At 48.4% G+C, this 24,544-nt stretch overlaps 1 protein-coding gene across 1 annotated transcript in view; it reads right to left on the bottom strand.

Moving 5' to 3' along the window:
* The window catches only part of LOC135057107 (uncharacterized), a 180,757-nt gene that overhangs the window by 107,242 nt on the left and 48,971 nt on the right, over window positions 1-24,544 (bottom strand). The window contains 3 exon segments of the mRNA XM_063963008.1: window positions 6,754-6,979; window positions 9,437-9,522; window positions 15,159-16,322. Coding sequence (XP_063819078.1) covers window positions 6,754-6,979; window positions 9,437-9,522; window positions 15,159-16,322 — 1,476 coding nt within the window.

Here is a 24,544-nt window from a genome sequence, read left to right as displayed (position 1 = left end):
CAGCTCACACATACAAGGCAAACCAGGCCAACACGCCGGATAAACTCAGCAACAGCTGAAACATTACTGAACCCAGTAAAGAAACACAGAACTTACCTAAGAACAAGGCAGTACTGAACCAAATAACCACAGCAGGATAACGAAGCGCTGGGCGGGCGCCCAGCATCCTCTACGGAGTACGAGAAAAGGATTTACCGGTAGGTAATTAAAATCCTATTTTATCTTACGTCTTAGAGGATGCTGGGGTCCACATTAGTACCATGAGGTTGTACCAAAGCTCCCAGAACGGGAGGGAGGGCGCGGAGGCTCCTGAAGAACTGATTGACCAAACTGTAGGTCCTCAGAGGCCAAAGTATAGAACTTGTAGAACTTAGCAAACGTGTTCGACCCTGACCAAGTAGCTGCTCGGCAAAGCTGTAAAGCCGAGACACCCTGGGCAGCTGCCCATGTAGAACCCACCTTACGAGTAGAGTGGGCCTTAACAGATTTTGGACATGGCAATCCTGCCGTAAAATATACATGCTGGCTAGTGAACCTGATCCAGCAAGAAATTGTCTGCTTAGAAGCAGTACACCCAATTTTCTTGGGATCATAAAAGGACAAACAGAGTTCGATTTTCTGTGACGAGCAGTCCTCTTCACATAGATCTTCAAAGCCCTCACCATATCCAAGGACTTTGATGCAACTGAGAAGTCAGTAGTCACTGGCACCACAATAGGTTGGTTGATATGAAAAGCCGACACAACCTTAGGAAGGAACTGTTGACGCGTCCTGAGCTCCGCTCTATCTTCATGGAAGATTAAATAGGGGCTTTTACAGGACAAAGCCCCTAATTCTGGCACACGTCGCGCAGAAGCCAAGGCCAACAAACTGACAGCCTTCCACGTGAGACACTTGACCTCAGCCTCCTGTATACGCTCAAAGCAATACGATTGCAGAAAATGCAACACCACGTTAAGGTCCCAGGGTGCCGTCGGCGCCACAAAGGGAGGCTGGATTTGCAGAACCCCTTTCAAAAAGGTCTGAACCTCAGGGACAGCAGCCAATTGTTTCTGGAAGAAAATGGATAAAGCCGAAATCTGGACCTTTAGGGATCCCAATCGCAGACCCATATCCACACCTGCTTGCAGGAAGAGGAGAAACCGACCAAGTTGAAACTCCACCGCAGGAAATTTCTTGGATTCACACCAAGACACATACTTTTTCCAAATTCGATATTAATGTTTAGACGTTACTCCCTTCCTAGCCTGTATTAGGGTAGGAATAACCGTGCTCGGAATACCCTTTCCGAGCTAAGATCTGGCGCTCGACCACCATGCCGTCAAACGTAGCCGTGGTAAGTCTTGATAAGCGAACGGCCCCTGTAGTAGAAGATCCTCCCAAAGAGGAAGAGTCCTTGGATCTTCCAGCAGTAGATCCAGCAGAGCAGCGTACCAAGCCCTCCTTGGCCAGTCCGGAGCAATGAGGATCGCCTGAAATCTTGTTCTTTTTACAAGCTTTAGAATTCTTGGAATGAGTGGAAGTGGAGGGAACACATACACTGATATGAACACCCACAGTGTTACCAGGGCATCCACTGACACTGCTTGTGGGTCTCTCGACCTGGAACAGTACCTCAGAAGTTTCTTGTTGAGACGCGAGGCCATCATGTCTATTTGAGGTACGCCCCAGCGACTGGTCACCTCTGCGAACACCTCCGGATGGAGGCCCCATTCTCCTGGATGGAGATCGTGCCTGCTGAGGAAGTCCGCTTCCCAGTTGTCCACTCCCGGAATGAAGATTGCTGACAGCGCCACTGCGTGCCTTTCTGCCCAGAGGAGGATTTTTGTCACCTCTGACATTGCCGCTCTGCTCTTTGTTCCACCCTGTTGGTTTATGTAGGCCACTGTCGTTAAATTGTCCGACTGCACCTGAATGGCCTGTATCTTGCAGAAGCAGTGCTGCTTGAAGAAGCCCATTGTACACGGCTCTTATCTCCAGGATGTTTATTGGAAGAAGGGATTCCTGACTTGACCACCTTCCTTGGAAGGTTTCCCCTTGGGTGACTGCTCCCCAACCTCTGAGACTTGTATCCGTGGTTAGAAGGTTCCAGTTCTGAACCCCGAACTTGCGGCCCTCCAGAAGGTGAGGCAGTTGCAGCCACCAGAGGAGTGAAATCCTTGCTTTTGGCGACAGACGTATCCTCTGGTGCATCTGTAGGGGAGATCCTGACCACTTGTCTAGGAGATCCAGTTGGAAAGACAGAGCATGAAATCTTCCGTACTGTAGAACCTCGTAAGAGGCAACCATCTTCCCCAGAAGGCAAATGCACTGATGAACCGACACCCGGGCAGGCTTCAAGACATCCCAGACCATTGACTGTATCACCAACGCTTTCTCCTCCGGCAGAAACACCCTCTGCACCTCTGTGTCGAGGATCATCCCCAGGAAAGACAATCTCCTTGTCGGCTCCAAATGTGACTTTGGAAGGTTCACTATCCAACCGTGCTCCCTGAGCAGACGAGTCGTGAGAGCAATGGACTGGAACAACTTCCCCCTGGATGATGCCTTTATCAGCAGATCGTCCAGACATGGAATTATGTTCACTCTTTGTCTGCGGAGAACCATCATCTCTGCCATCACCTTGGTGAAGACCCTGGGTGTCATGGAGAGACCGAATGGCAGTGCCTGGAACTGAAAGTGATTGTCTAACAGTGCAAACTGAGATAAGCCTGATGCGGTGGCCAAATGGGAATGTGGAGGTACGCATCCTTGATATCTAGGGACACCAGAAACTCCCCCTCCTCCAGACCTGAGATCACCGCCGTCAGAGACTCCATTTTGAATTTCAACTCCCTTAGATAAGTGTTTAACGATTTCAACTTCAAAATTGGCCTGACCATCCGGGTTCGGTACCACAAAAAGGTTCGAATAGTAACCCTTGTTTTGCTGATGAGGTGGAACTGGAACAATGACCTCTGACTTTTCTAATTTTTGGATGGCTTCCTGTAGGATAGCTCTGTCTGTCAGTAAAGCTGGCAAGCCTGATTTGAAGAATCGGTGAGGTGGGAGATCTTGAAACTCCAGTCTGTACCCCTGGGATACAATATCCTGCACCCAAGGATCCAAGCCGGATGACACCCAGACGTGGCTGAAACATCTGAGTCTTGCTCCCACCGTCATGCTGAGGATTTTGACGTACCAGAAGCAGGCTTCTGGTCCTGGGAACCTGCAGATGCAGGTTTTATGGATTTTGCACGACCTCCTCTAAAGAAGGTGGTAGGAGGCTTGGACTTTTTTGTCTTAGCGGCCCGAAAGGGCTGCGATGCAGATGAAGAAAAGGGTTTCTTCATAGAAGGCGTAGCTGAGGGAAGAAAATGTGACTTACCCGCAGTTGCCGTGGAAATCCACGCATCCAATGCTTCCCCAAATAGAGCCTGACCTGTGTAGGGTAGGTTCTCCACACTTCTCCTGGATTCCGCGTCGGCAGACCATTAGCGTAGCCAGAGTCCCCTGCGAGCTGAGACAGACATGGGCGACAGCCTTGCATTCAGTGTACCCAGATCCTTCCATGAACCCCGCAGAATCCTGTATGTTGCGTAAAAACAGTTCAATGTCACTTCTATCCATTGTATCTAAGCCCTCTAGTAACGTGCCTGACCACTTTACTATAGCTTTAGAGATCCACGCACATGCAACAGTAGGCCGTAACGCCACCCCTGAAGCAGTGTATATGGATTTGAGCATAGTGTCAATCTTACCATCAGCCGGTTCTTTTAACGTGGTAGAACCCGGGACAGGTAAAACCACCTTTTTTGACAACCTGGAGACAGATGCGTCAACTATGGGCGTGGTCTCCCAACTTTTCCTATCCTCTTCAGGGAAGGGAAAAGCAACCAGAATCCTTTTGGGGATCTAGAATTTTTTCTTCGGGTCTTCCCAGGATTTAACAAATATAACGTTTAATTCTTTGGACGCAGGGAAGGTTAGCGAGGCTTTCTTATTGTCTGTGAAGTAAGCCTCCTCAACCTGCACAGGTGGTGTTTCAATAATGTTTAACACATCTCTAATGGCCTCAATCATCAGATGCACCCCTTTGCGAGGGATGCCGCCCCCTTCAGCACATCCGCGTCACCGTCTGCCTTGTCAGAGTCGGTATCCGTGTCATCTTGCATAATCTGGGCAAGTGCACGTTTCTGTGGGTATACGCTAGGGGTGTGAGAAGGAATAGGAATGGAACCTGACCACACTGCCATAGACTTTATTAAAACCTGAGTTTCAGTTTCAGTATGGGCTACCCTAGTAGAAATCTCAAGAGATCAGTCCCTTAATAGACGTTAGCCATTCTGGCTCAGTAACAGGAATCTGAGCAATACATTACGTTCCTGGGTACAAGGAATGGACCCTTCTGGAGAAGCGTCCTCTGCAGCATAAGACACAGAGTTCCTGGACATGGCTAAGGGGGTCATTCTGACCCAATCGCTCGCTGCAGTTAGTCGCAGCGCAGCAATCGGGTCAGAACTGCACATACGGCAGCGCCGCAGTGCGCCGGCACATGGCAGTCGTTGCCTAGCGATCGCTTTTGAGACAGAGGCGGTCGCTGGGTGGGAGGGGGCTGGATGGTGGCGTTAAGACGCCGTTCAGGGGGCACGCCTGCATTGGCCAGACCGTTGGGGGGGGGGGGGGGGGGCAGGTCGCTGCGGCTGCGTGATGCAACAAACAACTCCCGCAGGAGCTGCGCTGGCCGGGAGTTACTCCAGAAATACAAAAGCATCGCCGCTGTGCGATGCTTTTGTATTTGTGCAGGGGGGGGGAGGGCGGCACTGACATGCGGGGCGGACTAGCCCTGTGCTGGGCATCCCCCCGCATGTCAGGGAAGATGATCGTAGCTGTGTTAAATTTAGCACAGCTACGATCAACTTGGAATGACCCCCTAAGTGAGAAACATACACACCCACACACACGGGAAAATATCAGACACAGTTTCCCCCCAAGTATGCCACAGAGAAACACAGGCCTCCCTGTGCCTAACTCTAGAAAAAAAAAAAAAAAACTAAAGAAGCTCTAGGAGCTCCCCTAGCTGTGACCGGCTCCTCCGAGCACATTTTCTAAACTGAGTCTGGTAGGAGGGGCATAGAGGGAGGAGGCAGCCCACACTCTCAAACTCTTGAAGTGCCAATGGCTCCTAGTGGACCCGTCTATACCCCATGGTACTAATGTGGACCCCAGCATCCTCTAGGACATAAGAGAAAAAAGGGAAGGGGGGACCGGGACAACATACACTACTCCCATGAGGCCTCAGACCTCTTGAGAGGTGACAAAGGCAATGAGGCAGTCTAAGCATGGAAGACAGAGTCACAAAAAGACCACTGGACATCTCAGGGCCCAGATGATGGAAGCTGAAAATGAATATACTGAGGGGACCAGGTAGTATAAGGTCCCAGCGTCCACTCAGCACAGAGGTGTAGCAGGGGTGCCCCGCTTTTGGTTATCGACAGGGTTTTATGGAGCACAAGGAAAGGGGAGATGTGGTGGGTCGAACCGGCAGTGTAATTGAATTCAATCCACTAGGGTGTAATGAAGCGGCGAATGCTGCGCTTACCGATGCGCTTTATCCCGGGAGTGCAGTTGGCGGCTGCAGAAGCGGAGGTAGTCTCTCCCGCGACTTTGACCACGGGTCCAGTACCCGCCGCGAGACGGGGCGCCGCCAGTGTCCCGGTGGTCAGATGACTACCATGGCCAATCACAGGAGCGGCCAGCCATGTGACCTCCTGATCTAATGGGAGCAGAGCGGGAGGTTCAAAGGAAGTGTCAGGCAGCGTCTCGGTGCCTGAATATTGTCACTTCCCAGCTGCATGTACAGGCTCATGTTTGTGTCCAGTCTAACCTGTGTGGACTTTGTACATTACCAAGCTTCATCCGGTAACCAGTCCGGTTCACAGTGCATTATCTAGCTTCATCCGGTAACCAGCCTGGTTCTCAGTATATTACCAGTAGCACGTTACCCAGCCCAGTTCATTGTGTGCTACCAGTATCACCGGTACCCAGCCCGCTTCATTGTGGGCAACCAGTATCACCGGCACCCAGCCCGGTTCATTGTGTGCTACCAGTATAACTGGTACCCAGTCTGATTCATTGTGCGCTGCCAGTACAACCGGCACCCAGCCCGGTTCATTGTGCATTACCAGTATAACCGGTACCCAGCCCGGTTCACAGTTGCAGTACCATTATAACCGGTACACAGCACGGTTCATTGTGCGTTACCAGTATAACCGGTACCCAGCCCGGTTCATTGTGCCTTATCAGTATAACCAGTACCCAGCCTGGTTCACCGTTGCACTACCATTATAATCGGTACACAGCCCGGTGCATTGTTGCGTTACCAGTAACCTGTATCCAGCTCAATCCTCCCGCTTCCTGTGGTCACACTCTAATTAGATTCTTCAGTGTATCTGCATGAGGAAGACATATCCGACCTTCCCTGCTTCAGCATAGCACCAGTTCCTCTTCCCAGCCATCGGAATAATCCCGAGTACACAAACACCTAGTCCTGTGACAGTGGGGAGGTTTGGGTATGGATAGTGCAGAACAGAAATTGTCCAAATCTTCTGGTGTGTGCAAGGTCATCTGGCAGCCTTCCTGAGAAGCCTGGATGCTGAAAGGAAAGCCCCAACCGTATTCCCTTTTCCTTAAGGGAATCTCTAAGAGGCCTGAGAACACAGCGCTACTGGAGTGTTTGTCACGAGAGTTCAGGGAAAATTTGTATTGCTGTACCATTGATTTCAAGACGATCTAGCTTGTGGGGGTTGGTGAGTACCTCCTTCTTGACATGGTAATAGTGGAGGAGACAGATGCTGTCTCTAGGATCCTCAGATGAAAGTCCCTTTGGGTGCAGCACCCGGTGGACCCGATCAAACAATATAACATTGTCCGGTTCCACATCGGTGACTTCGTTAAAGATCTTGGTGAAGGCATCAACAATTCCGGGGCCCTGTATGTCCTCCGGTATATCCCGATACAGAGATTGTTACTCTTACCTCTATTATCGAGGTCATCTTTACGCCGCTGCATCGCCTTCAGTTCCTGCGCTTATAGAGTGACGGTATCATAAAACTGCAGTTGGAATGTGGCAACCTCCTCAACATGATCCTCAATGTTGGATGCTCAGTGGGTTATTTGAGAAATGTCAGCCTGAAGGGTTGAGATCTTGGATTTGACATATCCTCTGTTCAAGGTCGAGGAAGTTCCGTTTGGTAGTGAGATCCTTTTTAGTGGGTAGGGAGTGTAAGTGAGTTGGCACGTCAGCCATGGTAATATCAGCTCCACTGCCTATGACTGGAGGAGCCGAAGTGGCCAAGTTCGTTAGAACGTCGTCAGGAGAGGAGGACATCATGGAAGATGAACGAGTATCCTCACCATCAGCCTCAGGTTGTAAATACCAGAACAAATTGGGTTGTAGGGAGTTGTCACCAGATTTCTTAGCAGCAGGAGTCTGCCCCCCTTTCTTGGTTTTCCCCATCAGCAGACTGGAGTCATAATGATACACAAAAATAGAGAAGTATAAAAAAAAGCTAGAAAAGCAGCACCACATACTGTATGGTATTTGTAATCCTTGCTATATAAAATGAGATCCTGGGCTACATATCATCCTCCAGACCCCATAGTGTATGGGTGGTTCAGGAGGTCATGGCTCAGCCGAGGCACAGGATTCAGCACATGGGGTCCTCAGAAAGAGGCGTGTAGAGAGGATGCTTGTGGTATACAAATTGTCCACAGGAGGGAGCGCCATCTACCGAAGATATTGTACACGATCTATGTTCTCAGGCTCTTGACACAGAATGACAGGCACAATGTTGGATACTGAAATGTGCAGTTGTATATAGATATAGGTAACTTTAATATTGGCCACCAGAAGTAGAAGACACATAAGAGGGTGTCCTATGTGTCCCCAGTGCCAGAGGTACCTGGATCTAGTAGCAGGGGCCACGCAAACCAGGGGGGAGCACAGTGGAAGAGGCACAGACCAGCTTCAGGGACTCACCACCACTACACTGAGACAAGCAGGAGCCATTCCCCATGTTCTGGATGTAGGCAGCCAAAAAACAGCACAGGAGACCAGGCAGGAGTTTGCACCACAGCTGCACAGTGGGAGGAGGATCTAACAGAAAGGCAGTACCCGGTAGCAGCTGCAGAGGAAGCTCTGGCAGGGATCGGGTGGTAGGATGCTAACTTGGGTCTCCCTCAGTCAGTAGAGGACCCAGCGGACCACAGGCAAGGAGTAGAGGTAGGGGGAAACATGCTCCCACACTTCAGGCACAGCTGTTGGTGGTCCCGGACCGTGGGACAAAACAAGGCCGCGGCTTGTGGAGGATCAGTAGGCTGAAACACATGAGGATGCAGTAGGCATCCCCCAGCTCTGAAATGTCACCGATCAGCAGGAGTCAGCAACCCAGCTGTGGAGGGAGCAAGTAGGGGGTCAATAAGCCGGGCAGGGGGTTGCTTAAAAGCGGGGATTATAAGAGTAGAGGCAAGTGATCCAAGTCCCCATGTCCTGCTGAGTCGGCAACAAAGCATCGCCAAAGGGTCATGGTTAAGTTGTAGTCATGTGATGGAACACATAAATGAGAGTACCTAGTAACAAAGTTTGTGAATTTTTCAACACTCCCAGAATTGCCCTTGAGATATACAGTATAGGCTCTGCGAAAGGTTTTCAAATGCACTTCTTGGAGCATGGAGGAGTGTAAAAATATCTCCTAGTGTAACGTTAGGTGATTGGGAGAAAAAGCCATGCCCAATTCAGTGTGCCTTTTATGAGTAAGCGAAATCCAAGGTTTATCAGCAGAGAACACAGCAAATCGGCAATAGCGAGTTTTATAAGGAAATTATCAAAGAATATATCAGACCCACCAATGTATCTGGCTCAGAGGAAGAGGAGACCACAACAGATTGAGACTAAATGGAATGCCTGCTTCATGTAAGATGTGAGTGTGGGAGAAGGTATCTCAACTTAGAGAAACCCCCCTTGTATTGCAAATAGGGAACTTGTCAGTAAATGGCTGAATATTGGGAGACTGAAGGATTTAAATGTTTTATAACAAGACCCACAGCCATCAATGTCCTGTGCCCCATTAAGCTGTCAATGACACTGTGAAAAGAGGGTCACATATACTAGGTTTAAAGTTCAAACAGCTTCCCTTTATTCTCAGGCAGGTACCAGCATCAGGATAGCTTCATACACCAGGCTTGCAGTTTTGACACAGCATTTCAGCGCAGCAGTATGTTCACATCAGCATATCACAGGATCAGTGGCCCTGAGACCCCACACCCCCTCTCAGCCCCTGTGTCCTGAACACATACTTAAAGGCAGATCACAGGTGGAGTCTAATTAATTAAGCTAGCTAGTACTGCTGTGTTTCTTGCTCTGCTAAACCAGGGACATCCAGACATTCCACATTACTTTCATATGGAATTCTGCTGTCCCTGCCACAACATAAATGTCCTTAACATCCTGGATCAAGTCCAAAGACCAGTGGTTCTTAATATCTACAGAGGAGATGAGGAATACGGTTACAACACCAGACAATTATTGAATCTATTGGAGATAATTTACCAGCTAGAAACAATGCAGCAACAAAGAACATTCACTTATACACAGTCACCTGGTTATTGGTAGAGTGCAGTGTCTCTCAGCCGGTGGTACAATAGCAAGGTCCAGGACACCTACCACCTAAACCAGTGGTGGCCAAGATGTTTCTGTTTTTGCGGCACATCTTCGGCCGGAGCAGGAACAGGAGCCATAGCATGAAGGCAGCCAGAAGAATGTCCAATGGAAGGTAAGAGTGAATTAGAGGAATTTAGGTCAGCCACTGGTCGGAATGTATGAGGCTGAAGACACAGGCGATGGGGGTGATGAGACTGGAGAGGTACAGGGGGTGCGGTCATGAGACTGAAGATGCACCGGGGGTCATGAAGTGTCAGAGATAGCAGATTCTGATCCCTAGAAGACTAGCAATGTGCATGATTGATGTCAGTAGCCCTTTCCCATAGCTGCAAGAGCTAGCTGGGGTAGTGGAGGTTTTTGGAGGTGGACTACCAGGCTGTAGAGGAGACAATGAAATATTTAGAGGACTAATAGTATGAATCACCTCACAACTTGTATGGCTAAAGAAAATACTCCTAGATCTCACATTATGGGCCACATGTAATGGGATAAGATTTAGCAAAAAATGCAAGTTTAGCGCTGTACTCACAAATGTAATAGGGTGAAGTAACTTGCAAACTCACATTTTTCCTGCAATCCCAAAGCTTGCAATGGCAAACCCCCCCCTAATAAAAGCATAACCAGTCCCGGGCTCTTTGAGTCGGACCTGACTGCAAAAATACAAAGGAAAAAAATTAGTAGGGCTCTTGGACTGGTCCTGGTTCCAAAAATATGGGAAAAAATAAGAATTTACTTACCGATAATTCTATTTCTCATAGTCCGTAGTGGATGCTGGGGACTCCGTAAGGACCATGGGGGATAGCGGCTCCGCAGGAGACTGGGCACATCTAAAGAAAGCTTTAGGACTATCTGGTGTGCACTGGCTCCTCCCCCTATGACCCTCCTCCAAGCCTCAGTTAGGATACTGTGCCCGGACGAGCGTACACAATAAGGAAGCATTTTGAATCCCGGGTAAGACTCATACCAGCCACACTAATCACACCGTATAACCTGTGATCTGAACCCAGTTAACAGCATGATAACAGAGGAGCCTCTGAAAGATGGCTCACAACAATAATAACCCGATTTTTGTAACAATAACTATGTACAAGTATTGCAGACAATCCGCACTTGGGATGGGCGCCCAACATCCACTACGGACTATGAGAAATAGAATTATCGGTAAGTAAATTCTTATTTTCTCTAACGTCCTAAGTGGATGCTGGGGACTCCGTAAGGACCATGGGGATTATACCAAAGCTCCCAAACGGGCGGGAGAGTGCGGATGACTCTGCAGCACCAAATGAGAGAACTCCAGGTCCTCCTCAGCCAGGATATCAAATTTGTAGAATTTTACAAACGTATTTGCTCCTGACCAAGTAGCTGCTCGGCAAAGTTGTAAAGCCGAGACCCCTCGGGCAGCCGCCCAAGATGAGCCCACCTTCCTTGTGGAGTGGGCATTTACAGATTTTGGCTGTGGCAGGCCTGCCACAGAATGTGCAAGCTGAATTGTACTACAAATCCAACGAGCAATAGTCTGCTTAGAAGCAGGAGCACCCAGCTTGTTGGGTGCACACAGGATAAACAGCGAGTCAGATTTCCTGACTCCAGCCGTCCTGGAAACATATATTTTCAGGGCACTGACAACGTCTAGCAACTTGGAGGCCTCCAAGTCCCTAGTAGCCGCAGGCACCACCAATAGGTTGGTTCAGGTGAGACGCTGAAACCACCTTGGGGAGAAACTGAGGACAAGTCCTCAATTCCGCCCTGTCCGAATGGAAAATCAGATAAGGGCTTTTTCAGGATAAAGCCGCCAATTCTGACACGCGCCTGGCCCAGGCCAGGGCCAACAGCATGACCACTTTCCATGTGAGATATTTTAACTCCACAGATTTAAGTGGTTCAAACCAATGTGACTTTTGGAACCCAAAACTACATTGAGATCCCAAAGTGCCACTGGAGGCACAAAAGGAGGCTGTATATGCAGTACCCCTTTTACAAACGTCTGAACTTCAGGGACTGAAGCTAGTTCTTTTTGGAAGAAAATTGACAGGGCCGAAATTTGAACCTTAATGGACCCCAATTTCAGGCCCATAGACACTCCTGTTTGCAGGAAATGTAGGAATCGACCCAGTTGAATTTCCTCCGTCGGGCCTTACTGGCCTCGCACCACGCAACATATTTTCGCCAATTGCGGTGATAATGTTTTTGCGGTTACATCCTTCCTGGCTTTGATCAGGATAGGGATGACTTCATCCGGAATGCCTTTTTTCCTTCAGGATCCGGCGTTCAACCGCCATGCCGTCAAACGCAGCCGCGGTAAGTCTTGGAACAGACAGGGTCCTTGCTGGAGCAGGTCCCTTCTTAGAGGTAGAGACCACGGATCCTCCATGAGCATCTCTTGAAGTTCCGGTTACCAAGTCCTTCTTGGCCAATCCGGAACCACGAATATAGTGCTTACTCCTCTCCATTTTATCAATCTCAGTACCTTGGGTATGAGAGGCAGAGGAGGGAACACATACCCTGACTGGTACACCCACGGTGTTACCAGAGCGTCTACAGCTTATTGCCTGAGGGTCCCTGGACCTGGCGCAATACCTGTCAAGTTTTTAATCATGTGGAAGACTTCTGGGTGAAGTCCCCACTCTCCCGGGTGGAGGTCGTGCTGAAGAAGTCTGCTTCCCAGTTGTCCACTCCCGGAATGAATACTGCTGACAGTGCTATCACATGATTTTCCGCCCAGCGAAGAATCCTTGCAGCTTCTGCCATTGCCCTCCTGCTTCTTGTGCCACCCTGTCTGTTTACGTGGGTGACTGCCGTGATGTTGTCCGACTGGATCAACACCGGCTGACCTTGAAGCAGAGGTCTTGCTAAGCTTAGAGCATTGTAAATGTCCCTTAGCTTCAGGATATTTATGTGAAGTGATGTCTCCAGGCTTGACCATAAGCCCTGGATATTCCTTCCCTGTGTGACTGCTCCCCAGCCTCGCAGGCTGGCATCCGTGGTCACCAGGACCCAGTCCTGAATGCCTAATCTGCGGCCCTCTAGAAGATGAGCACTCTGCAACCACCACAGGAGGGACACCCTTGTCCTTGGTGACAGGGTTATCCGCTGATGCATCTGAAGATGCGATCCGGACCATTTGTCCAGCAGGTCCCACTGGAAAGTTCTTGCGTGGAATCTGCCGAATGGGATTGCTTCGTAGGAAGCCACCATTTTACCCAGAACCCTTGTGCATTGATGCACTGAGACTTGGCTCGGTTTTAGGAGGTTCCTGACTAGCTCGGATAACTCCCTGGCTTTCTCCTCCGGGAGAAACACCTTTTTCTGGACTGTGTCCAGGATCATCCCTAGGAACAGAAGACACGTCGTCGGAACCAGGTGCGATTTTGGAATATTGAGAATCCAATCGTGCTGCCGCAACACTACCTGAGATAGTGCTACACCGACCTCCAACTGTTCCCTGGATCTTACCCTTATCAGGGAATTGTCCAAGGAAGGGATAACTAAAATTCACTTCCTTCGAAGGAATATCATCATTTCGGCCATTACCTTGGTAAAGACCCGGGGTGCCGTGTTCCATACGGCAGCGTCTGAACTGATAGTGACAGTTCTGTACCATAAACCTGAGGTACCCTTGGTGAGTAGGGTAAATTTTGACATGAAGGTAAGCATCCTTGATGTCCCGAGACAACATGTAGTCCCCTTCTTCCAGGTTCGCAATCACTGCTCTGAGTGACTCAATCTTGAATTTGAACCTCTGTACGTAAGTGTTCAACGATTTTAGATTTAGAATTGGTCTCACCGAGCCGTCCGGCTTCGGTACCACAACAGTGTGGAATAATACCCCGTTCCCTGTTGCAGGAGGGGTATCTTGATTATCACCTGCTGGGAATACAGCTTGTGAATGGCTTCCAAAACTGTCTCCCTGTCAGAAGGAGACATCGGTAAAGCCGACTTTAGGAAACGGCGAGGGGGAGACGTCTCGAATTCTAATTTGTACCCCTGAGATATCACCTGAAGGATCCAGGGGTCTACTTGCGAGTGAGCCCACTGCGCGCTGAAATTCATTGAGACGGGCCCCCCACCGTGCCTGATTCTGCTTGTAAAGCCCCAGCGTATTAGTGTGCACCCTTCTCGTTCGGGCACAGAGATCTAACTGAGGCTTGGAGGGGGGTCATAGGGGGAGGAGCCAGTGCACACCAGATAGTCCTAAAGCTTTCTTTAGATGTGCCCAGTCTCCTGCGGAGCTGCTATCCCCCATGGTCCTTACGGAGTCCCCAGCATCCACTTAGGACGTTAGAGAAAAAAAGATGTAGTGGTCCCCCACAATTTTGCAATTGGCACTGGGCTAAACTAGCCAGGGAGGTAATACCGCAGCCAGGGAACACCTTTATATTGGTCCCGGCGGCCACAGCATCACCCCCCTAACTAGTCATCCCTGGCAGGGGCACTCCCCCCCCCAAACAAGGGCACTCAAGGGCAGAAGCCCGAGGCTGTTACTTCATTAAACTTGGTCAGCCTTGTAGTTTAGCTCAATTAAGTTTGCGGTCAGCCACGCACGCTGGTTCCCTGCCATAGAGCTCAATGTTGTTTTCATAACATTGAGCTCTATGGGGAGCCCACAGCTAATCACCAGTGGAGCTCCTATGGTGCTCTAAGGTGATTGGCTCAGGGGTTTCCCATTGTCACCTGGGTCCCTATCATTCGCGCAGAAGGGCAGCATGAAGCAACACATGCAACTCCTCAGTACAGACTGGAACGGAGTAGCGTTTATTTTTTTATCCCATGGGATACCTATATAGATCAAAGAGGACATGATCTACACTGGAATAGGTATGTTTTGGGTTGTTGGTTGTTTTTTTTTTTTTTTTACAGGTGACATGGATTACTATATGGAGAAGAGGACGTGAATGGCATCGTGGGATGTAGGTAAGTATGTGCGAGTGTCAGTGAGTGTGCATGGATGCTTCATTAAAGTTGTTCTTTCACTGTGTCCGTGTACTGTGTTTATTGTAATATTTACTTTACAGGTGGAACTACAGGTACCAGCATGCCCTTTAATGCCCCACATGCTGGTGCTTGTGATTTTCAAAGTACCAGCATGCAGGGGAGGCTTGCTGGGACATATAAATCCACAAGTAAAAAGCAATATTAAATTATTTTTAACACATATCCGACTATTACCTTGGCAACCATAGGCCAGGGATGCCGGGAATAGCCTCGGTCTTTAGCCCTGGGCCTTGGGTGACCTGGAGGGGGGACCCCATTATCCAGGGTACCCCGGCCAGGGATGACTAGTTGCGGGGTGTTGCTGCGGCCGCCGGGACCAATATAAAGAAAGAATTGCCTAGAACTCAGTGATGGCAATATACCTCGGAGTACACACGCTGTAAACAAATTTAGATCTGTTTTTAGAACATTTATTAAGATCAGTTTTCACAATAAAGTATTGATGCTTCACATCTATCAGTTCATTAATGTTGCTTTCTTCTTCTGTGCATTTTCTGATGTGTAATGAGATGTGATTTCCGTGTAAAACATTTCCCACACTCAGAGCATGGAAATTGCCTCTCACCTGTGTGACACTTCTCATGTCTAACAAGAGCTGATTTATCTGCAAAACATTTCCCACATTCAGGGCATGGAAATGGTTTCTCACCTGTGTGACTTCTCTGATGTGTAACGAGATCAGAATTCTGTCTAAAACATTTCCCACACTCAGAGCATGGAAATGGATTCTCACCTGTATGAGTTCTCTGATGTGTAACAAGATGTGATTTCTGTATAAAACATTTTCCACACATAGAACATGGAAATGGCCTCTCACCTGTGTGACTTCGCTGATGTGTAACAAAATGTGATTTGTGCATAAAACATATCCCACACTCAGGGCATGGAAATGGCCTCTCACCTGTGTGACTTCTCTGATGTCTTACAAGATATGATTTCTGTGTAAAACATTTCCCGCACTCAGAACATGGAAATGGCTTTTCACCAGTATGATGTTGCTGATGTCTAACAAGATCTGATTTCTGTATAAAACATTTCCCACAAATAAAACATGGGTATGGCTTCTCACCTGTGTGACTTCTCTGATGCCTAACAAGATATGATTTCTCAGCAAAACATTTCCCACAAACAGAACATGGAAATTGCTTCTCACCTGTGTGAATCCGCTGATGTGTTGCAAGATGTGATTTGTATATAAAACATTTCCCACACTCAGAGCATGGAAATGGTCTCTCACCTGTGTGAATTCTCTGATGTATAACAAGAACTGATTTGTGTGCAAAACATTTTCCACACTCAGAGCATATAAATGGCCTCTCACCTGTCTTAACTGACTGATGGGATATAAGCTTTGTGCTTTGTGTAAAACATCTGCCATCTATAGAACTGGGAAACACCCTATCTACTCTGAGAGCTGTGATAGATGGACCAAGATCTGTGTTATCAGGATAACATTCCTCATGTTTAGAAGTAGCTGATGATATATCTGCACTATGAGAGACTGAATGTATAATTGAGGTAAGAGGGTTTTCTCCTGAAGTATCTTGTGTTATGATGTTATCTTCTATTTTATCATCTGGAGATAAACGGAGATGTTCCTCTGATGTATTCCAGTGGTGGTTTCCATCGGCTGAGAATAAAATAAATATATGGGAATACTGCACAAGATTATGTGGATACATTTGCCAGTGGAGGACTAGGAGGGAGTTCAGTGAGAGGTTGGGGGAGGAAGAGGAGGCAGGAGGGAAAAATAGTTTGAATCTGTAATGCATGTAGGGTCATGGTGTGAATGAGGAGAGATGGAGAAATAGAAGGAAAGGCGAACGGTGGAGGCAAACAATGATGGGCAGCGATGGCAGCAAACAAGGATGGGGAATGATGGCAGCAAACAAGATTGGGGCAAAGATGGCAGCAAAAAATAAGAGTTATGGTAAAACTTGACTCTGTTAATTCTTTATTCGAGGTCCATAAGATCCACAGGGATTACCTTGGAGTATGCTGGTGGAGTCCAGAACAGGCACCAAACAGTTAAGCTTTTTGAAGCTCCCAGGATACACCCATACCAGGAGCTGGAAAAGGATGATACACAGCAAATACACTCTCGCAAACAGGAAATGGGCACTGGTAACTATTAAGAGTAACACATTGAAGTCAGGTGCGTCAGGGTGGGAGCCCTGTGGATCCTATCTACCTCGAAGAAAAAGAGTTAACAAAGGTAAGTTTTACCAGATCTCTTATTTTCTACTTCAGGGTCCATAGGTATCCACAGGGATTAACTTGGGGATGTCCTAAAGAAGTTGAATTCAGGAGGGTACACTCCTAAGTTGAAAGGAGGACATCGTGGGCAAAGGATGCAACCTAAGAGGCAAACATATCAAAGCCATAGAACCTAAGAAATGTGTGGGCAGAAGATCACGTAGCTGCCTTGCACAGTTGTTCAGCAGACGTGCCACAACAGTCTGCCCACGAAGGTCCCACAGAGTGAGTAGAATGAGTAGATACTGTAACTGGTTTTGGAATATCGCACTTATGGAATCCATACAGCACAAAGGAGTGAATCAGTTTTCCTAATGGAGCTAGTACGATCCACGTACAGTTTTACAGTACGGACCACGCCCAAGGACGCCTCCCCAGCGGAGAGGCCAGGTGTATGGAAAGCCGGAACAACGATTTTCTATTTGAGATGGAATCTGGATACCGCCTTAGGGAGGTAGCACTGTTTGGTCCTTAGGACGGGGAGACGCATGAGAGCGCCCCAAAGTCTGAGACTCTGCATTCTGAGGCGACTGCCAGAAGAAAGAGAGTCTTTGCAGTTAACCATTTGAGGTCAACCAAGGCCAACGGTTCAAAAGGAGACTGTTGCAAAGCCCGAAGAACCAAAAGACAAAAACCAAGGAGCCACTGGAGACACACAGGGAGGCTGAATCCGGAGTACTCCTTGAAGGAAAGTACGCACATCCGGCAAATGAGCAATTATTTTCTGGAACCAGACAGAATAGAAATTTGAACTTTAAGAGAAGGCGGAGTCCCATGTCCAGACCAGCCTGCAGAAAGGCCAGAAGCCTCGAAATCCGGGACTCTAGAGGGTCATAGTATCATTGAGCACACCACTGGAAGTAAAAGTGCCATATGTGGTAATAGATCTGAGTTGACACTGGCTTCCGCGCTCGGAGCATAGTTTGAATGACTGCACTGGAGAGTCCTTTATCCCTCAAAAGGAATGGCTCAACAGCCACACCGTCAAAGACAGACAGGTCAGGTCCAGGTGTAGACAGGGCCCTTGTGACAAGAGTACCAGTCGTAAAGGAAGGGAGAATGGCACGTCTATGGAGAGACACTGAAGATCTGTGAACCAGTGGCGTCTTGGCCAGGCTGGAGCAATTATCATGCCGCCATTCTTCCTTGAACTTGTGTAGGACTCTGGGAAGGAGAGATACCGAAGGGAAGAGATGCCACTTAGAAGGGCACTTTGACTGATTAGGCATCTGCGAAGGCTGCATCTGGATCCCTCATCCTGGACCTGTATACGGACACCTTGTAATTGTTGCTGGAGGCCATGAGGTCAACTTCTGGAAGAAGTTGAAATACTTCTGGATGTAGAGACCACTCTCTGGCATACACATCCTGGCGACTGAGGAAGTCTGCTTCCCAGTTGAGGACTCCCGGGATGAACACAGCTGAGATGGCCGGCAAATGGAGTTCCACCCAGGCGAGAATTGGAGCCACTTCTGCCATGCTGAGGCACTGCAAGTGCCTCCCTGATGATTGAGGTAAGCCACTCTTGTCTGAACTTGGACCGGAGAACCTTGCAGTAGGTCCTGAGCCAGAGTGAGGGCTCTGTAAACTGCATGAAGTTATGAATATTGATTGGGAGAGTCCTTTCTGTCGGAGTCCAACTGCCCTGAAAGGAGTGATTGCCGGTGACAGCTCCCCACCCTCGGAGACTTGCGTCCGTCGTGAGAAAAACCCAGTTTGGGATCCAGAATGGTCGACCCCTGTCCATTTTGGAGGTTTGCAGCCACCATTTTTTTTTTAAACAGTTTTCTTTATTGACACCAAGATAGACTGAGAGATCAACAATACATGGCACATAACCAAAAAAACAGAGAAAAAACAGTGACATAATAAAATGTACATAACAGTCTTCAAGGTGTCTGTTTTTCAATTATTTTGTGAATAGTTAAGCAGTTAAGCAAAATTTCTCCTCATATAAGGAGCGCATAAGAGGGGAGAATGGGAACATCAACAGGTGGAGGGAGGGGGGAGAGGGGGAACAGAGAGAGAGGAAAGGAAGAGAAAAAAGGGAAGAGAGGGTATAACAAGTCCGTTCTATGTAGTTGTGGGGGTACAACAGCTGGATTAACCACTATAGTTATAAACACTACTTATGGGAAAGGCATACCTGTATAATATGTAGTAATGCAGGGGCATTCAGGTATTAAGAGTGCGTGGCGGCGTCCGGAGGAAGGGTCCAGGCGCGTCCCGCTCGGAAGTCGATGAGACACGGTCAGAGGCTAGGTTTGAATCTTATATTGAGAGGGGCCGTGCGGTTAACCATGGGCCCCAAACTAATTCAAATTTGTGGGGGCAGTCATGCAGATAATATGTGATTTTTTCCATGTTGGCCACGAACCATATGTGGTTGTTCAGAGCAGGAATCGTGGGCGGGGCGGCGGTTTGCAGCCACCATTTGAGAGACATCTAAACATCCTGAGGCAGTACCATTGTCTGGGATTTGATCTGCTTGAGATGTCCATTCCACCTGGTGAGTATCAGGCATTGTAGAGGCCTGTAGTGGAATTGGGCATATTCCTCCATGTCGAACGTGGATACCATGGAGCTGAGGATCTGTATGGCACAGTGAATTAATACCCTGTGACTGTGTAGCAACTGGCGTATACGTAGACATATTGCTGCAATCTTATCTGAAGGCAGGCAGATGCATTGCACCTGAGTATCTAGCAGGGCCCCGAGATGTAACATGCTCTGAGATGTGATGAGGGAGGACTTGGGGCAGTTGATCAGCCAACCGTGACTCTATTATAGTAGAAATTATATGGTCACCTGGAGATGATGGCTGAGGATCTCTGGGGAGTGTGCCAGAATGAGGAGGTTGTCCAAGTAAGGGATAATTCTGATCCCTTTAAAATGAATCTAAGCAGTAATAGTGGTCATGATTTCTGGTAAATACCCGTGGGGCCATGGAAAGGCCTAAAGGCAGAGTTTGGAACTGGAAATGTTGGTGAAAAACAGCAAACCATAGGTACTGTTGGTGAGAGGGCGCTATAGGTACATGTAGGTAAACGTCCTGTATATCTAGTAAGACCATAAAGTCCCGAGGCCACATAGCAAGGATAATGGAACCGATTGTTTCCATACGAAACCTGGGTACTGAGGTATTTGTTTAGTAACTTTAAAATTGAGTATGGGCCGATGAGGCCCATTGGGTTTTTGAACCAAAAAGAGTGTTGAATAAAAACCCTTGCCCCATTGAGACTTGGGGAAAGGAATTATTACTCCTGATTGTAGTAAGAAGTGAATAACCATATGTAGAGCCCTGGCTTTGCTCAGGTCTCCTGGAGGACTGGTGTGAAAATATTGTCTGAGAGGACATCTTAGAAAAGGAGACTGTGTACCCGTGGAAGACCACTTCCTGCACCCAAGCATCCGTGGTAGCCGGATATCAAGAATGGGCGAATGGAAGAAGTCTGCCTCCCACCTTGGTAGGCGGTCCCCCAGTCAGAGCTTAGAGGCCTTAGTGAAATTTGAGTCATGGGAAGGCTTGACCTCTACCCTTGTCCTGAGGGCAAAAGGACCGAAAGGAAGAAGTCAGAGATGGCATAGTGAATGCTGAGGCTGCAAGGTTAGTGACAAATTTGTCAGGTTCTGGTGCAAAAAGAAATTCACCTGTATAAGGTAGTGATTCTAGGGCCTTCTTAGAATCTGAGTGTGCTTACCAGGAGCGAACCCACACAATGCCGTGGGCTATTACCGAGGTAGCTGAAGCCTTGGAGGACAGCAGGGCGGTATCTAGGGCCACCTCATCTATGTAAGAATAGGATTTTAATTACCTACCGGTAAATCCTTTTCTCGTAGTCCGTAGAGGATGCTGGGGTTCCATTTAGTACCATGGAGTATAGACGGGTCCACTAGGAGTCATGGGCACTTTAAGAGATTAACAGTGTGGGCTGGCTCCTCCCTCTATGCCCCTCCTACCAGACTCAGTCTATAAACTGTGCCCGAGGAGACGGACATACTTCGAGAGAAGGAAATACACAGATAGTGGTGAGATTCACACCAGCTCACACATAACAAAAGGAAAACCAAGCTAACCAACTTGAAACAATTCAGCAACACTTGAACCAACAATACTTAACCAAGTATCAATGCAGTACTTAACCAAGAAACAAGGCAGTACTGAACCAAGTAACAATGCAGGAATACGAAGCACTGGGCGGGTGCCCAGCATCCTCTACGGACTACGAGAAAAGGATTTACCGGCAGGTAATTAAAATCCTATTTTCTCTTACGTCCTAGAGGATGCTGGGGTTCCATTTAGTACCACGGGAATGTACTAAAGCTCCCAGTACGGAAGGGAGAGCGCAGAGGCTCCTGCAGAACAGATTGACCAAACTTTAGGTCCACAGAGGCCAAAGTATCGAACTTGTAGAACTTAGCAAACGTGTTTGACCCTGACCAAGTAGCTGCCCGGCAAAGCTGGAAGACCGAGACACCCCGGGCAGCTGCTCAGGTAGAACCCACTTTACGTGTAGAGTGGGCCTTAACAGAATTTGGACACGGCAGGCCTGCCGTAGAATAAGCATAGTAAACCTGATCCAGCGAGAAATCGTCTGCTTAGAAGCAGGACACCCAATCTTGTTGGGAGCATAAAGGACAAACAGAGAATCTTATTTCCTATGATGAGAAGTCCTTTTCACGTAGATTTTCAAAGCCCTTACAACATCCAAGGACTTTGAAGTAATTGAGGAGTCAGTAGCAACTGGCACCACAATAGGTTGGTTGATATGAAAAGCTGACACAACCTTTGGAAGAAAGTGCTGACGCGTTCTGAGCTCAGCCCTATCCTCATGGAAAATCAAGTAGGGGCTCTTGTAGGAAAAGGCCCCCAATTCAGACACACGCCTAGCAGATGCCAATGCCAACAGTGTGACAAACTTCCAAGTGAGAAACTTGAGTTCTACCTCCTGCAAAGGCTCAAACCAATCCTATTGCAGGAACTGCAGCACCACATTAAGATCTCACGGTGCCGTAGGCGGCACAAACGGTGGTTGGATGTGCAGAACCCCTTTCAAGAAAGTCTGAACCTCAGGGAGAGCAGCCAACTGTTTCTGGAAGAAAATGGACAAGGCCGAAATCTGGATTTTTATGGAGCCCAAGCGTAGGCCCACATCCACACATGCTTGCAGAAAGAGTAGAAACCGTCCCAGTTGAAACTTCACCGTAGGAAACTTCTTGGATTCACACCAAGACACATACTTTTTCCAAATCCGATGGTAATGTTTAGATGTTACTCCCTTCCTAGCCTGTATCAGGGTAGGAATGACCTTTTCGGAATGCCCTTCCGAGCTAAAATCAGGCGTTCAACCTCCATGCTGTCAAACGTAGCCGTGGTAAGTCTTGATAAGCGAACGGCCCCTATTGCAGAAGGTCCTCGCGAAGAGGAAGAGGCCACGGATCCTCCAGCAGTAATTCCAGAAGATCCGCGTACCAAGCCCTTCTTGGCCAGTCCGGAGCAATGAGGATCGCCTGAATTCTTGTTCTTTTTATTAGTTTGAGAATCCTTGGGATTAGTGGAAGTGGAGGGAACACATACACTGACTTGAACACCCACAGAGTAACTAGGGCATCACCCGCCACTGCCTGTGGGTCTCTCGACATGGAATAGTACCTCCAAAGCTTCTTGTTGAGGCGGGAAGCCATCATATCTATTTGAGGTACACACCAATGACTTGTGACCTCCTCAAACACAAACGGATGGAGGCCCCATTCTCCTGGATGGAGATCGTGTCTGCTTAGGAAGTCCGCTTCCCAGTTGTCAACTCCCGGAATTAAGATTGCTGGCAGCGCCATTGCGTGCTTTTCTGCCCAGAGGAGGATCCTTGTAAACTCTGACATTGCGGCTCTGCTCTTCGTTCTGTCCTGTCGGTTTATTTTGGACACCATCGTTACATTGTCCGACTGGACCTGAATGGCTTGATCTTGTAGAACAGGCATGTCCAAACTGCGGCCCTCCAGCTGTTGTGAAACTACATATCCCAGCATGCCCCTACACAGTTTTGCTGTCAGAGAATGCTAAAGCGGTGTCAGGGCATGCTGGGATGTGTAGTTTCTCAACAGCTGGAGGGCCGCAGTTTGGACATGCCTGTTGTAGAAGATGTGCTGCTTGTAGGAGGCCCGGCTCATAGTTCCAGAATGTTTATCGGAAGGATGGATTCCAGACTTGACCACTTTCCTTGGAAGTTTTCCCTTTGGGTGACTGCTCCCCAACCTCTGAGACTTGCATTCGTGGTTACAAGGATCCAATTCTGAATCCCGAACAGTCTGCCCTCGAGAAGGTGAGAGGTTTGCAGCCACCAGAGGAGCGAAATTCTGGCTTTCGGCGACAGGCGTATCCTCTGGTGCATGTGAAGATGAGATCCCGTCCATTTGTCCAGGAGAACCAGTTGGAAGGACCGTGCATGAAACCTTCCGTACTGTAGAGCCTTGTAAGAGGCAACCATCTTCCCCAGAAGGCGAATGCACTGATGAACCGATACCCGGGCAGGTTTCAGGACATCCCGGACCATCGATTGGATCACCAACGCTTTCTCCAACGGTAGAAACACCCTCTGCACTTCCGTATTGAGGATTATCCCCAGGAAGGACAGTCTCCTTGTCGGCTCAAATGTGACTTTGGAAGGTTTAGGATCCACCTGTGATCCTGGAGTAGTCGAGTTGAGAGAGCAATGCTCTGTAACAGATTCTCCCTTGAAGTCGCCTTTATCAGCAGATCGTCCAGATATGGAATTATGTTCACTCCCTGCTTGAGGAGGAGTAGCATCATCTCTGCCATGACCTTGGTGAACACCCTCGGTGCTGTGCAGAGGCCAAATGGCAGCGCCTGGAACTGATAGTGACAGTCTAGTGGCGCAAATCTCAGAGAAGCTTGGTGAGGCGGCCAGATCGGAACGTGAAGGTACGCATCCTTGATATCCAGGGATACCAGGAAATCCCCCTCCTCCAGACCCGAGATCACCGCTCTCAGTGACTCCATCTTGAATTTGAATTCCCTCAAGTAGGGGTTCAATGACTTCAGGTTTAATATCGGTCTTACCGAAACGTCCGGCTTCGGTACCACAAACAGGTTTGAGTAATAACCCTTGTGTTGTAGGTGAAGTGGAACTGGAACAATTAAATTTGTGTGAACCAATTTTTGAATGGCTTCCTGTAGGATAGCACTTTCTGTCAGTGAAGCTGGTAAGCCTGATTTGAAGAATCTGTGAGGTGGGAGTTCTTGAAACTCCAGTCTGTACCCCTGGGCAACGATGTCTTGTACCCAGGGATCTAGGCATGATGATGCCCAGACGTGACTGAAATCCCTTAGACCTGCCTGATCTCCAGGCTGGGAGATCCACCGTCATGCCGTAGATTCCTGGAAACATGTTGGTGCAGGTTTTCTAGATTTCCCTCAACCTCCTCTAAAGAAGGTGGAAAGGGGTTTGGACTTATTAACTTTTGCGGTCCGAAAGGACTGCATTGTAGACGTAGGATAAGATTTCGTAGCCGGCGGCGCTGCGGAGGGAAGAAAGGTTGCCTTACCGGCAGTTGCCGTGGAGATCCACGCATCTAATG

The sequence above is a fragment of the Pseudophryne corroboree genome, chromosome 3 (assembly GCF_028390025.1).
Source record: "Pseudophryne corroboree isolate aPseCor3 chromosome 3, aPseCor3.hap2, whole genome shotgun sequence".
Classification (NCBI taxonomy): Eukaryota; Metazoa; Chordata; class Amphibia; order Anura; family Myobatrachidae; genus Pseudophryne; species Pseudophryne corroboree.
This window is presented reverse-complemented; position numbering and strand designations above follow the sequence as displayed.